Raw genomic sequence first — 13,922 nt, forward strand, 5'->3', positions numbered from 1 at the left:
CTTCATTTATATTCTTTGCCAAATTATTATAAGCACTTATATAAGATTAATCATGGGATACATTATTTTTAAAATAAAATTTTTTAAATGTTATAAGCATTTTAAGTTGCTACAGAATTTTTTTTTGCTACAGAATATTTTTGCTACAGAATTTTTTTTAACATCTTTATTGGAGTATAATTGCTTTACAATGGTGTGTTAGTTTCTGCTGTATAACAAAGTGAATCAGCTATACGTATACATATATCCCCATATCTCCTCCCTCTTGCGTCTCCCTCCCACCCTCCCTATCCCACCCCTCTAGGTGGTCACAAAGCACCGAGCTGATCTCCCTGTGCTGTGCAGCTGCTTCCCACTAGCTATCTGTTTTCCATTTGGTAGTGTATATGTGTCCATGACACTCTCTCACTTCGTCCCAACTTCCCCTTCCCCTTCCCCGTGTCTTCAAGTCCATTCTCTACATCTGTGTCTTTATTCCTGTCCTGCCCTTAGGTTCTTCAGAACCTTTTTATATATATATATATATTCCATATATATGTGTTAGCATACAGTATTTGTTTTTCTCTTTCTTTTTGAATTTTATTTTATTTTTTTATACAGCAGGTTCTTATTAGTCATCAATTTTATACACATCAGTGTATACATGTCAATCCCAATCGCCCAATTCATCACACCACCACCACCACCACCCCTGCCGCTTTCCCCCTTGGTGTCCATATGTTTTTTCTCTACTTCTGTGTCTCAATTTCTGCCCTACAAACCGGTTCATCTGTACCATTTTTCTAGGTTCCACGTATATGCATTAATATACGATATTTGCTTTTCTCTTTTTGACTTACTTCACTCTGTATAACAGTCTCTAGATCCATCCACATCTCAACAAATGACCCAATTTTGTTCCTTTTTATGGCTGAGTAATACTTCATTGTATATATGTACCACATCTTCTTTATCTGTTCATCTGTCGATGGGCATTTAGGTTGCTTCCATGACCTGGCTATTGTAAATAGTGCTGTAGTGAACATTGGGATGCTTGTGTCTTTTTGAATTATGTTTTTTTCAGGGTATATGCCCGGTAGTGGGATTGCTGGATCATATGGTAATTCTATTTTTAGTTTTTTAAGGAACCTCCATACTGTTCTTCACAGTGGCTGTATCAATTTACATTCCCACCAACAGTGCAAGAGGGTTCCCTTTTCTCCACACCCTCTCCAGCATTTGTTATTTGTAGATTTTCTGATGATGCCTATTTTAACTGGTGTGAGGTGATACCTCATTGTAGTTTTGATTTGCATTTCTCTAATAATTAATGATGTTGAGCATTCTTTAATGTGCCTCTTGGCCATGAATTTTTATAATATCTGCTTAATATTTTATGCATTTGATCTTTACAACCTTAACTGCTAATTTAATATTTCCCATTGTTACGTATTTAAATTACTTGCCTTTTTTTTTTTTTTTTTTTTTTTGGTACGTGGGCCTCTCCCGTTGCGGAGCACAGGCTCCGGACGCGCAGGCTCAGCGGCCATGGCTCCCGGGCCTAGCCGCTCCGCGGCATGTGGGATCTTCCCGGACCGGGGCATGAACCCGTGTCCCCTGCATCGGCAGGTGGGCTCTCAACCACTGCGCCACCAGGGAAGCCCAAATTACTTGCCTTTTTAAAAATACCGTACAAAAAGTGAACATCTTAATCCAAAAATTTGAGGGGTTAGGAGAAAAGAAATTTGTCATTTCCTTGGAATATGTTCTTAGTTTTAAAAATACCAGGTCAAAGTATCTAAACAAGCTTTTGATTCCTGATATTTAAACACATTAGCCTTCTAATTATGTTATATTTTGCAAAAGCACCAGAGATATCTGAGAAATATAGTTTCTCCAAATCCAGACCATTCTCTCTGTCTACCTATCTACCTGACTATCACCTATCTAATTGATAAGTTATTGGTCACAAAGAAAGGTAAATGCAGTTTTTTCTGAACCCTATAAAGGCTGAACAGTTTTCTAATGTTTCACTTTCTCCTTTGCAATGTATCTGTGCGGATTTGGCATTATTGAAGTTATTGTATCAAAGCTATTATTCAGTGATAAGGTGGGCATGCATTGAAGGGTCTTTGGTTGTATACCCTTCACCCCTCATAACTGGCAGCATGTAGTACAAATTCCATAAGTAGCAGAAAGTATGGGTGCAGGATATGACCCCCCAAAAGAATTTTTCCCTTATGAATTTGTACCACTTAACCTCTTAATTGAAAGACTCTTTTTCAGAGATCGTAAGATGATAATTGCACGTTATATTGGCAAGAGTTTGGGGGAATAACAGAGCTAGTTGTTTCATAACTAGGATAATGCGTTCAAGAAGACTTACTCAAATAGGAGTTTAGCACAGCATTTTATATCAACTGCAATCTTTGAACAGCACAATCTGGGAGACCCACAAAGACTGAATTACAGTAATCAGCCTTCAAAATGACAAAGGAGTTAATCAGCATCTCCTTGCCTTTCTCATGAAGCCTCTCAATCTGGTGATATCACAGAAATTATAAAAGGAAGTCTTTGTGACGGATACAAAATGCTTCTCAAATGATAATACCAAAGACAATGGGAAGAAAAAAATAAAGACTCAAGTTTTAAATTTTTAAGATGACTGAATTCTAATCAGAAGTACTCCCTGAATGATGAGACATAAGGAATAGCTGTTTAGTACTTGGGAAGAACTTAGGCCAGGCTAGGATTTAAATTCTTAAACTTCTGCACAAGGGAAATCTCCATGTGATTGAATACAGTTAAGATGAAACCATGTCTTTTAAATACAGGAGAATCAAGCACATCAGTCTATTCACAGTAGGGTGGTGAATGCCAGCTTCAGAGCAAGATGATTCCCTCTTTCCCCTGTTAATCCTCCTGCCAGGGTTCACCTCCAATCTCATACCTTCCCAACCCCACTCCCAGTGCCAGGTTCAAAATCTCCATTGAATTCAATTCACAGAGAATGGACTAGTCTCATTAATTGAATTTTCTGATTAGGTTAGATTTTCAAAATGGAGTTCCAGGGAAACACTTCTAGAATTTAATAGTTTACATTTCCCATTTCTGCGTCTACTTTGCAGTTAATGTGATCAAGGATTCAGCAGGACAGGCTCATCCTTCTGAACATCAATTGTGGATTTTTCTACTTGAAGTGTTAGAGCCTCCTATTTTCAAGGAAAAAAAAAAATGTGTCCCAGGGAAGTTCTGTGATTTTTCCAAAGGCAACTATTTAAGGTGTCTAACTAAGTCTAAGCCCTAGACCCCTTCCTGAGTTGAAAATTTACAAAAGCCAAAGACAAAAGCTCTAACAGTTTGCATTGTATCAACTCCAAGTCATATGCTGAAATAACTAAATTGCTTAGAATAACTAAATTGATTTTCTTTTTTGTGAGGTTATTTACCAAACGCCTACATTAAGGAGTTTTACTAACTGCCCCTGAAGAAAGCATGTTGTATACTACTTGCCAAAAAATTGATAACTCTAATTTGTTGCCAATTTGGTGTAATGGAAGTTTAAACATAATATTTAAGCTTGTGAACACATTGCTGGGCTTTGAGGATCTGTGACTATAAGCACATGGGGAGACGTGGACACTACTTTTGCTTGACCACTACTTTGAAAAAGAGGAACACAATCTATTTCTCGGGAGATGGAAAGCTATTTAAAATGAGCACCATCAAAAGTTGTTTTAAATTAGTTTACTTTGACAAAAAGGGTATAAGGATCTTTTCTCTGTCTTCTTAAAATCACAGGTGAAAATGGATAAAAGTGCCATTTAATTGAGGATTATAGTCACATTTTAGTCTTCATAGTTCAAAAGTTGTGACTTCTCAAATCAGAGAGGGAAAATCACTTATTACTATATTTTCTCTTCTGTATTTGGTGATATTTAATACCAAACAATTTTTAAAACATAGAAGTCCTTCTCTTGTCCACAAAAGAAATAGCTTAAAGCTACTAATACTTGGGAGAATATGCGGGCCAAAGCAAATAACTCAGGGGAGAAGAAGTAGAAAGAATGTTTAAGACAGTTTTTAAACTTCTGTTTTAGGAGTTTATTAACATCTTGCCATATCTATGCACGTGAAATGATCTGCCTTTTGTATAGGAATTTAAAAAGTTAAGTAACATGTATAGATATGCCCCAACACAAGGAGAAAAATAGAAGGACCAAGGGCACTTTTGGTTTTTCTTATCCTGCTTTTATGGGCACAAGGTAGCAGGAAAAATGTTCCAGAAACTATGTCTTGGATTTTTTAATGAGTTGCTGCTATTTGTAAGGCAATGGGCTCAGGCAAAGCAAAAGCTATTCATTACAGTTTGTACTGAAGCCAGTTACGTGTGTGGCACACCCTAAGGACATGGGAGACACTCCCCACTTAACCTTAAAATATCAGGAAACCTACTCTCAATGTTGTACAATAAAAGAAGAAGGTGTGAAACCTCCCAGGTGTGCAGCTTCCCAGATGGGTCATCGTCAGCAACTCACTTCACTGTATACGTATTATTCTCATGTTACAGATAAGGAACCAAATACCTGTCTTGCCGTCTCAAGGAGCAGTCCTTTAGACAGCTATATGCGATGACATTGATGTACTTTTGACCTGTAGATGTAAGAATGACATGATGGAAACATGTTTGACACTTGGCTAAAGAACCAGTATCCTAAGCATATCTTTTAGGGTCCTGGCAGGAGTGGGGTGATTCAGGAGAGTTTAATGAGGGAAGTACTGAGAAAAGTATGGCCAGGTTAAGAGAGCCCATTAAGGAATAGGGAAGCCCCACAAGGCCAGGAGCAGAAGTGCTAATGTCACTGCTAGACCTGAAGGAGCCAGGGAAGGAAGTGCTAACAGACACTAGAGTTTTGCTCTAGTGTTATCCCAAGATAAAAACTGTAGATAGCCAAGCATGTGATTGAGGTACTGGGTGGTCTGGAACCTCACCCTGCTCCAGCCTCCCTATCTCCTAGGGTAGTGTGCATTGGTGAAGTCTAACACAAAGCCAGCAAGTAAGTCCATCCATAGAGGTCACTCTCCCACGCCAAGAGTAGGTGCAGACTGCTGGAGAGTGGATGTGGAAGAGCAGCTGGCAAGTGTTCAGCACTCGAACCAGTATCCAGATAAGCATTAAATTCTGTTTGGGAAGCCAGAAGGGGAGGGGAGACAGTACGGTTGGGTAACTACTGTGTGACAAGAACTTTGCATGATTTATCTCACATAGTCTTAGAATCCCCTTGATGAGAGGCTGATTATTATCTCCACTTAACAGGGGAGGTGAGCCCTGGTGGGTTTAATAATGTGTTCATGATCACAAAGCTCGTGTGAGGATAATATGAGAAACCGAACTTGCTTGACTTGAGTAGGTTGGAGCATTTATAAGGGGACTCTAACTTGTCAGCAGATGTGCATCGTAGGTAGTAGGAAGCTGTATACCATGATGCTGGAGGACATCAACATTTCTGTAATAGGTGGAAACCCAGGGAGCTCTTCTTGTCCCATTAAAGCAAGGCCCTCTGTCATGATGCTTCACTCATATTCTGATACAACTCACAGACACTGACCCAAGTATGCTATTTTCAAACGAGCTTCAAAACTATTTTAATTCCATGTGTCTGAGAGACATCACAGTTTTTTTTAATTTACGCTCATGATATATTAAAAAAATGATGAGAATAATACATACCAGTCTTCTCTGACTCTGAGGAAGCTGTAAAAATTCTTCCACTGAAGTAACCTAAGAGGATTAATGTGTAGACCTTAATCCATCAACTTCTTTGAAAACAGTTGCTGCCTCCCTTGAGGAATTATATCGCTTTTCTCTGATTATTAGAAGCTCTACATCAAATTCCAAAGTCCAATGGATGGCTTTAATTCATGATGACCTTAAATTGTGGTGGTACCTAAACTTTACAAACTACAAGTTACTCACGTTACTAGCACGGGGGTTAAACTGTTTTCTAATCCTTCTTACTGGAATTGGGCCCATACTGAAGATTCTGAGTCATGAAAATATACATCCATAGCGGAGTAACTGTGTTGGCATCTTGTCATGCTGATAATGAGGTTTTCTTATTGTTGTTTTTACTGTCTTTTGCCTAGATGTTTATTTTCCCCTCAGCAATGCCTCACAGTGATCCAAATCAGAATGATTACTATATCTCTCTTTTTTCTCCTTTCAGTTTTTTGTTTATAGCCATATATGTATGACTTATTGACTTATATTACAATATGGTCAAATCCTGAAACAAATCACTGTATTGAAAGATATCAGTATGTTACTATCCATACTTCCAAATAGGCAGGGTTATCCAGTTGAGTGCTCCCTGAATGAGAAGCTCTGATACAAAGGTGGCTTCAAGGTTGAAGAAAGTGCATAGGAACTGACAGTTTTTCCCAGAGCCTGCTCACTGACTGGGTGGATTAGATTTCCCTGGGCACTCTTGTGCCTCGGCTGATACTTGAATGATTCAGGGACTTGAAATCCTTGCGAACCTTTTACAGACAGATGATATAATTAGAGCATATGAGTCCAAAAACACAGGATTACAACTTCAGACATGACCAAGTGATTCACTCATCTTCAATTTGAATTGAACATTTATGATGTCCCTGAGGTTAGAAGTGAGGGGCAAATTGTCTTTAATGCAGAGAATTTTCTTTCACTTGGTCCAGAGAGGTAACACATTCATTCAATAGGAATATTCTGGGCTAGTGACAAACACTTCTATTAGGGGCTTTTAGTAATGTGGGGTGGGCATCTAATGGCATAGAGTTAAGTAAAACTGTAGGACACAGAAAAATATAGTATCATCATAATAAGATATCTGGATAGTTATTTGAAATGGGAAAAATAGCAATATCGGTTAATATGGGAATTCCAAGTTACTCATAGTACATTAATTCAATGAAAAATTATGCAGCTATAAGAAGTAATGAGGGGCTTCCCTGGTGGCGCAGTGGTTGAGAGTCTGCCTGCCGATGCAGGGGACACGGATTCGTGCCCCGGTCCGGGAAGATCCCACATGCCGCGGAGCGGCTGGGCCCGTGAGCCATGGCCGCTGGGCCTGTGCATCCGGAGCCTGTGCTCCGCAATGGGAGAGGCCACAACAGTGAGAGGCCCGCATACCAAAAAAAAAAAAAAAAAAAAGTAATGAGTTGGGCCTCTAACCATTGACAAGATCTGAAAGATATCCATTGTGTGAAAAAAAGAAAGTCTCAGAACAGTGACTATACTGTGATCACATTTGTGGTTAAATGTTCATATGCACATTTGCACATTTGTATGCATATACATGTGAAAATATACACATCAATATGTTAGCAGTATCTGTCTATGAAAAGAGGTATGAGGGTAGGGAGAGGGCTAAATAAAGATTTTTCAAAATAACATCAGGTGTATCTAAGAAGATTTTGAATCTTTAATAAGAATATTAAATTACTAGTGACACACACAAAGAAGCAGAAGATGAAACCCTGAAAATATGTTAGAAAAAATACTAATATTTTAGCACTGATATTATGTTATTTTATATGATTTTATGTTTACTCCCTTTTCTTTTTCTATATCTTCCCATTTCTCTAAAATATTTATTACTTTTACTATAGTCATGATGTAACTAAACAATTAAAATATAAATGTAGTTGAACAATGCCTTAGGATTTAGACACTTGCCTATATTAACTCTGATTGGCATTTTATTTGTCTGAGTTGATTCTAATCATTTCTTTCTTTCATCTCTCTGATGTATTTGTGAGCCTCAGAATGATTTATCTTTGACCTCAGAGCCTTCTAGCTATTTGTGTATTTACGTCTCTTGTAGGGGAATTGGAGCCTGTGATAAATCGTAGGATTCTTTCACTTCCAGGATTTTCCTGAGTAGATGAAGCTATGTTATGATTTATACTTTAATTTGGTAGGCAAGAGTATGTCATTCAGCTTACTTTCTAATGTATATATTTGTAAGTTATTTTTTTTATACATTATAAAATGTATTTTTGCAAGTTATCCACTACTGTCTATGACTACAGTCTTTCTCAGTGTTGGCATCAGAGATGCACACCAGCTAAATGTCAAGAGAAAACAGAAAATTAGCTGAGTGGGGTCCTGATGTATGCACGTGTGTGTTTCTGTGTGTGTGTGTGTGTGTGTATGTGTGTGATTCACACATTGATTTTTGAATGAGCTGTCCGGCTGAAAGTCATTCTCCCTTTTTTTTTCCCCTCAGCAATTATAAAAACTGCCCTTCCCAATATGGACAGAGAAGCCAAGGAGGAGTACCTGGTTGTTATCCAAGCCAAAGATATGGGTGGACACTCGGGTGGCCTGTCTGGAACCACAACACTTACAGTGACCCTCACTGATGTGAATGACAATCCTCCAAAATTTGCCCAGAGTAAGTGAATTCCCCACACTGGTGAGCATCTAAGTATGATGTTTCCCTTTGAATCTATATTCTAATTTTCAGTGATTTGAAAAACTGATAGCAATCACTGAGTGCTTATTATGTGCAAGGTATGGTAATTCATATATATGAAAAATTATGAACTCTCCTATCATTTTGGTACTAAATGTATCCTCACTTAACAGGTTTCAAAGAATTTAAGAACATTTCTGAATATTAAGCATAAAGTAAACAATGGAGCTGAGAATTAGAACCAGCAAGTTTGGCTGCAAGATTTGTGCTAATTTCTCTATTGCATGATACCTCCCATTAAGAAAACTCAAGAGAATGATTGAAATGCACCTCAGATATTGTTCTATCAATAGTCCCACTTGTATAAAAGAAACTAAATCTCCAGAGCCTGAGGTGGGGAAGGCAGATATACAGTACACTTGCTGCAAAATATACACTCCTCCTTCCTGTGGCTGGCAGGACATCAGTGATCACTGACTCTACCCGTTCCTACTTAAGCTGTGCTTGGCCCCAGAAACCTCTCAACAGCATTGTAGGCAGCCACCATCAATGAATCAAGGAGACAATCATTATTTGCCAACTTTCTTGTACTCTCATAGAACCCTTTCCTTCTGTGCATTTATCCAAGTAATGTGACATTAGAGAGATGATTTGGGAAGGACTTTCTGACATGGAGAGTCTTGTAATGAGAGAAACAAATGATGAATAGGAATTAGCTGGAAGAAGGTGAAACTGGGGAAGGGAGGATGGACATTGCAACTGGAAGAAAAGGATGTCCAAAAGTCCCAAGGAAGAAGGGTGTACGGCCCTGGATGAGAACTGACAAAAATTCACTACAGCTGGAGCACGAGGCTGGAGAGTTAGGTGAGGCAGGAGTTAGCCATCCTTGGATTTGCAGGTCATTTTAAGTACCATGACCTTTATCCTAAGATCACTAGGAATCCATTAAAATATTTTAATTTGTAGGTTAAGCAATAAGATTTGATTCTAGGGAAATCAGAGAAAATGGAATCTGGCCTTCTTCCAGTGTCTTTCCACACTGCAGCCAGTTAAGGGGTGCTTGTAATCATTCATGTAAAAGGTGATGGAAGCCCTGGCAAGCAAGGTTGGTCGCAGTGGGAATGGAGAAAGTGCATAAGGGTGTTAGATATTTAAGAGATAATGGTAACAAAAATCTAAGGATAGATTGCATTTTCAGTTGAGGATGTGAGTTATCCTATTTCTGACATGAGAGATTACATGCATGCTAGTGCTCTTTGCTGGGATAGGAAATACCTTAGGAAAACCAGCTTTTGAAGAGAGAGAGAAGAGAGGGGAGGGAGAAGGAGAGTGAGAGAGGAAGGGAAAGACAGAGGTGCGGTTTGAAAATGACACATTTGAGGTACCTTAGAGAATTTCTCTGCAAAAATGCCAAGGTAAAGAACAGAAAAGATGCATTTCATTAAGAATTTTAGGAAAAGTGGGAGTGAGAGCAGTGCCTCTTGACCAGTTTTGCTTCACCGACTCAGCTGTGGGAAAAGCACCACAACTGGGTCCAGCTGGAAGTGGGGGCTCGGACTTTAATCCACTGGAACATTTTCCTTGTGGATAGCATGAGGTAGAGCTTCAAGATGTCGGAGGAGTGAGCCGTGGAGATACCATATACATCAGAAATACACCTACATGTGGAACAACTCCTACAGAACACCAACTGAACACTGGCAGAAGACCTCAGACCTCCCAAAAGGCAAGAAACTCTCCACGTACCTGGGTAGGGCAAAAAAAACCCAAACAGGGACAAAAGAATAGGGATGGGACCTGCACCTCTGGGAGGGAACTGTGAAGGAGGAAAGCTTTCCACACAGTATGAAGCCCCTTCACTGTCAGAGACAGGGTGTGTGCAGGGGGGAAGCTTTGGAGCCATGGAGGAAAGCACAGCAACAGGGGTGCGGAGGGCAAAGCGGAGAGATTCCCGCACAGAGGATTGGTGCCGGCCAGCACTCACCAGTCCCAGAGACTTGTCTGCTGACCCGCCGGGGCCGGCGGGGGCTGGGAGCTGAGGCTCGGGCTTCGGTCGGATCCCAGGGAGAGGACTGGGGTTGGCTGCATGAACACAGCCTGAAGGGGCTAGTGTGCCACAGCTAGCCAGCAGGGAGTCTGGGAGAAAGTCTGGAGCTGCCTAAGAGGCAAGAGACCATTGTTTCAGGGTGCGCGAGAAGAGGGGATTCAGAGCACTGCCTAAATGAGCTCCAGAGATGGGTGCGAGCTGTTGTTATCAGCGCAGACCCCAGAGCCGGGCATGAAACGCTAAGGCTGCTGCTGCAGCCACCAAGAAGCCTGTGTGCAAGCACAGGTCACTATCCATACCTCCCCTCCCGGGAGCCTGTGCTGCACGCCACTGCCAGGGTCCCATGATTGAGGGACAACTTCCCTGGGAGAACACATGGCGCCTCAAGCTCTTGCAATGTCATGCTGGGCTCTGCTGCTGCATTCTGTACCCCTTCCTCCCCACGGCATGAGTGAGCCAGAGCCCCCTAATCAGCTGCTCCTTTAACCCCGTCCTGTCTGAGCAAAGAACAGACGCCCTCAGGTGACCTACACACAGACGCAGGGCCAAATCCAAAGCTGAACCCCAGGAGCTGTGCAAACAAAGAAGAGAAAGGGAAATCTCCCCCAGCAGCCTCAGGAGCAGCGGATTAAATCTCCACAATCAACTTCATGTACCCTGCATGTGTGTAATAGCTGAATAGACAACGAATCATCCCAAATTGAGGCAATGGACTTTGGGAGCAATGATATATATATTTTTTTCCTTTTTCTCTTTTTGTGAGTCTGTATGTGTATGCTTCTGTGTGAGATTTTGTCTGTATAGCTTTGCTTTTACTATTTGTCCTAGGGTTCTGTCTGTCTGGGTTTTTTTTTGTTTGTTTGTTTGTTTTAGTATAGTTTTTAGTGCTTGTTATCATTGGTGGATTTGTTTTTTGGTTTGGTTCCTCTCTTCTTTCTTTCTTTTTTTTTTTTTTTTTTTTTTTTTTTTTTTTTTTCCGGTACGCAGGCCTCTCACTGTTGCGGCCTCTCCCATTGCAGGGCACAGGCTCCGGACGCGCAGGCCCAGCGGCCATGGCTCACGGGCCCAGCCGCTCCGCGGCACCTGGGATCTTCCCAGACCGGGGCACGAACCCGTGTCTCCTGCATCGGCAGGCAGACTCTCAACCACTGCGCCACCAGGGAAGCCCTTTCTTTCTTTTTTTAAATTACTTTTTAAATAATTTTTATTTTTAATAATCATTTTTTATTTTTTAGTTTAATAACTTTATTTTATTTTTTCTTTCTTTCTTTCTTTTTTTCTCCATTTTATTCTCAGCTGTGTGGATGACAGGGTCTTGGTGCTCCGGCCAGGCGTCAGGCCTGTGCTTCTGAGTTGGGAAAGCCGAATTCAGGACATTGGTCCACCAGAGACCTCCCAGCTCCACATAATATCAGACGGTGAAAATCTCCCAGAGATCTCCATCTCAACAACCAAGACCCAGGTCCACTCAACGACCAGCAAGCTACAGTGCTGGACACCCTATGCCAAACAACTAGCAAGACAGGAACACAACCCCACCCATTAGCAGAGAGGCTGCCTAAAATCGTAATAAGGCCACAGACACCCAAAAACACACCACTGGACACGGTCCAGAAAGACGAGATCCAGCCTCATTCACCAGAACACAGGCACTACTCCCCTCCACCAGGAAGCCTACACAACCCACTGAACTAACCTTAGCCACTGCTGGCAGACACCAAAAACAACAGGAACTATGAATCTGCAGCCTGCAAAACGGAGCCCCCAAACACAGTAAGTTAAGCAAAATGAGAAGAAAGAGAAACACGCATCACATGAAGGAACAAGGTAAAAACCCAACAGACCAAACAAATGAAGAGGAAATAGGCTTTCTACCTGAAAAATATTTCAGAATAATGATAGTAAAGATGATCCAAACTCTTGGAACTACAATGAAGAAAATGCAAGAAACGTTTAACAAGGACCTAGAAGAACTAAAGAGCAAACAAACAATGATGAACAACACCATAAAAGACATGAAAAACTCGCTAAAAGTATTCAGTAGCAGAATAACTGAGGCAGAAGAATGGGTAAGTGACCTAGAAGATAAAATAGTGGAAATAACTACTGCAGACCAGAATAAACAAAAAAGAATGAAAAGAATTGAGGACAGTCTCAGAGACCTGGGACAACATTAAACACACCATCATTCGAATTATAGGGGTTCCAGAAGAAGAAGAGAAAAAGAAAGGGACTGAGAAAATATTTGAAGAGATTATAGTTGAACACTTCCCTAATATGGGAATGGAAATAGATAATCAAGTCCAGGAAGCGCAGAGAGCCCAATACAGGATAAATCCAAGGAGAAACACACCAAGACACATATTAATCAAACTATCAAAAATTAAATACAAAGAAAACATTAAAAGCAGCAAGGGAAAAACAACAAATAATATACAAGGGAATCCCCATAAGGTTAACAGCTGATCGTTCGGCAGAAACTCTGCAAGCCAGAAGGGAGTGACAGGACATATTTAAAGTGATGAAAGGGAAAAACCTACAACCAAGATTACTGCAAGGATCTCATTCAGATTCGATGGAGAAATTAAAACCTTTGCAGACAAGCAAAAGCTAAGAGAATTCAGCACCACTAAACCACCTTTACAACAAATGCTAAAGGAACTTCTCTAGGTAGGAAACACAAGAGAAGGAAAAGACCTACAAAAACAAACCCAAAACAAATAAGAAAATGGTAATACAAACATACATATCGATAATTACCTTAAATGTAAATGGACTACATGCTCCCACCAAAAGACACAGATTAGCTGAATGGATACAAAAACAAGACCCATATATATGCTGTCTACAAGAGACCCACTTCAGACCTAGAGACACATACAGACTGAACGTAAGCGGATGGAAAAAGATATTCCATGCAAATGGAAATTAAAAGAAATCTGGAGTAGCAATTCTCATATCAGACAAAATAGACTTTAAAACAAAGACTGTTACAAGAGACAAAGAAGGACACTACATAATGATCAAGGATCAATCCAAGAAGATATAGCAATTGTAAATATTTATATACCCAACATAGGAGCACCTCAATACATAAGGCAAATGCTAACAGCCGAAAAGGGGAAATCGACAGTAACAGAAAAATAGTAGGGGACTTTAACACCCTACTTTCACCAACGGACAGATCATCCAAAATGAAAATAAATAAGGAAACACAAGCTTTAAATGATACCTTAAACAAGATGGACTTAATTGGTATTTATAGGACATTCCATCGAAAAACAGCAGAATACACTTTCTTCTCAAGTGCTTATGGAACATTCTCCAGGATAGATCATATCTTAGGTCACAAATCAAGCCTCGGTAATTTTAAAAAAATTGAAATCATGCCATGTATCTTTTACGACCACAACGCTATGAGACTAGATATCAGT

At 40.2% G+C, this 13,922-nt stretch overlaps 1 protein-coding gene across 2 annotated transcripts in view; it reads left to right on the top strand.

The window, feature by feature from the left end:
* Positions 1-13,922, top strand: part of CDH8 (cadherin 8) — a gene marked incomplete at both ends in the record, with an annotated part of 357,413 nt that overhangs the window by 188,096 nt on the left and 155,395 nt on the right. For both annotated transcript variants that reach the window (XM_081216876.1, XM_081216875.1), the window contains one exon: positions 8,253-8,420. In XM_081216876.1, the coding sequence (XP_081073002.1) occupies positions 8,253-8,420 (168 nt within the window). The remainder of the gene's footprint in view (positions 1-8,252; positions 8,421-13,922) is intronic.

The sequence above is a fragment of the Mesoplodon bidens genome (genome assembly GCF_964165515.1).
Source record: "Mesoplodon bidens genome assembly, chromosome: 18".
NCBI lineage: Eukaryota > Metazoa > Chordata > Mammalia > Artiodactyla > Ziphiidae > Mesoplodon > Mesoplodon bidens.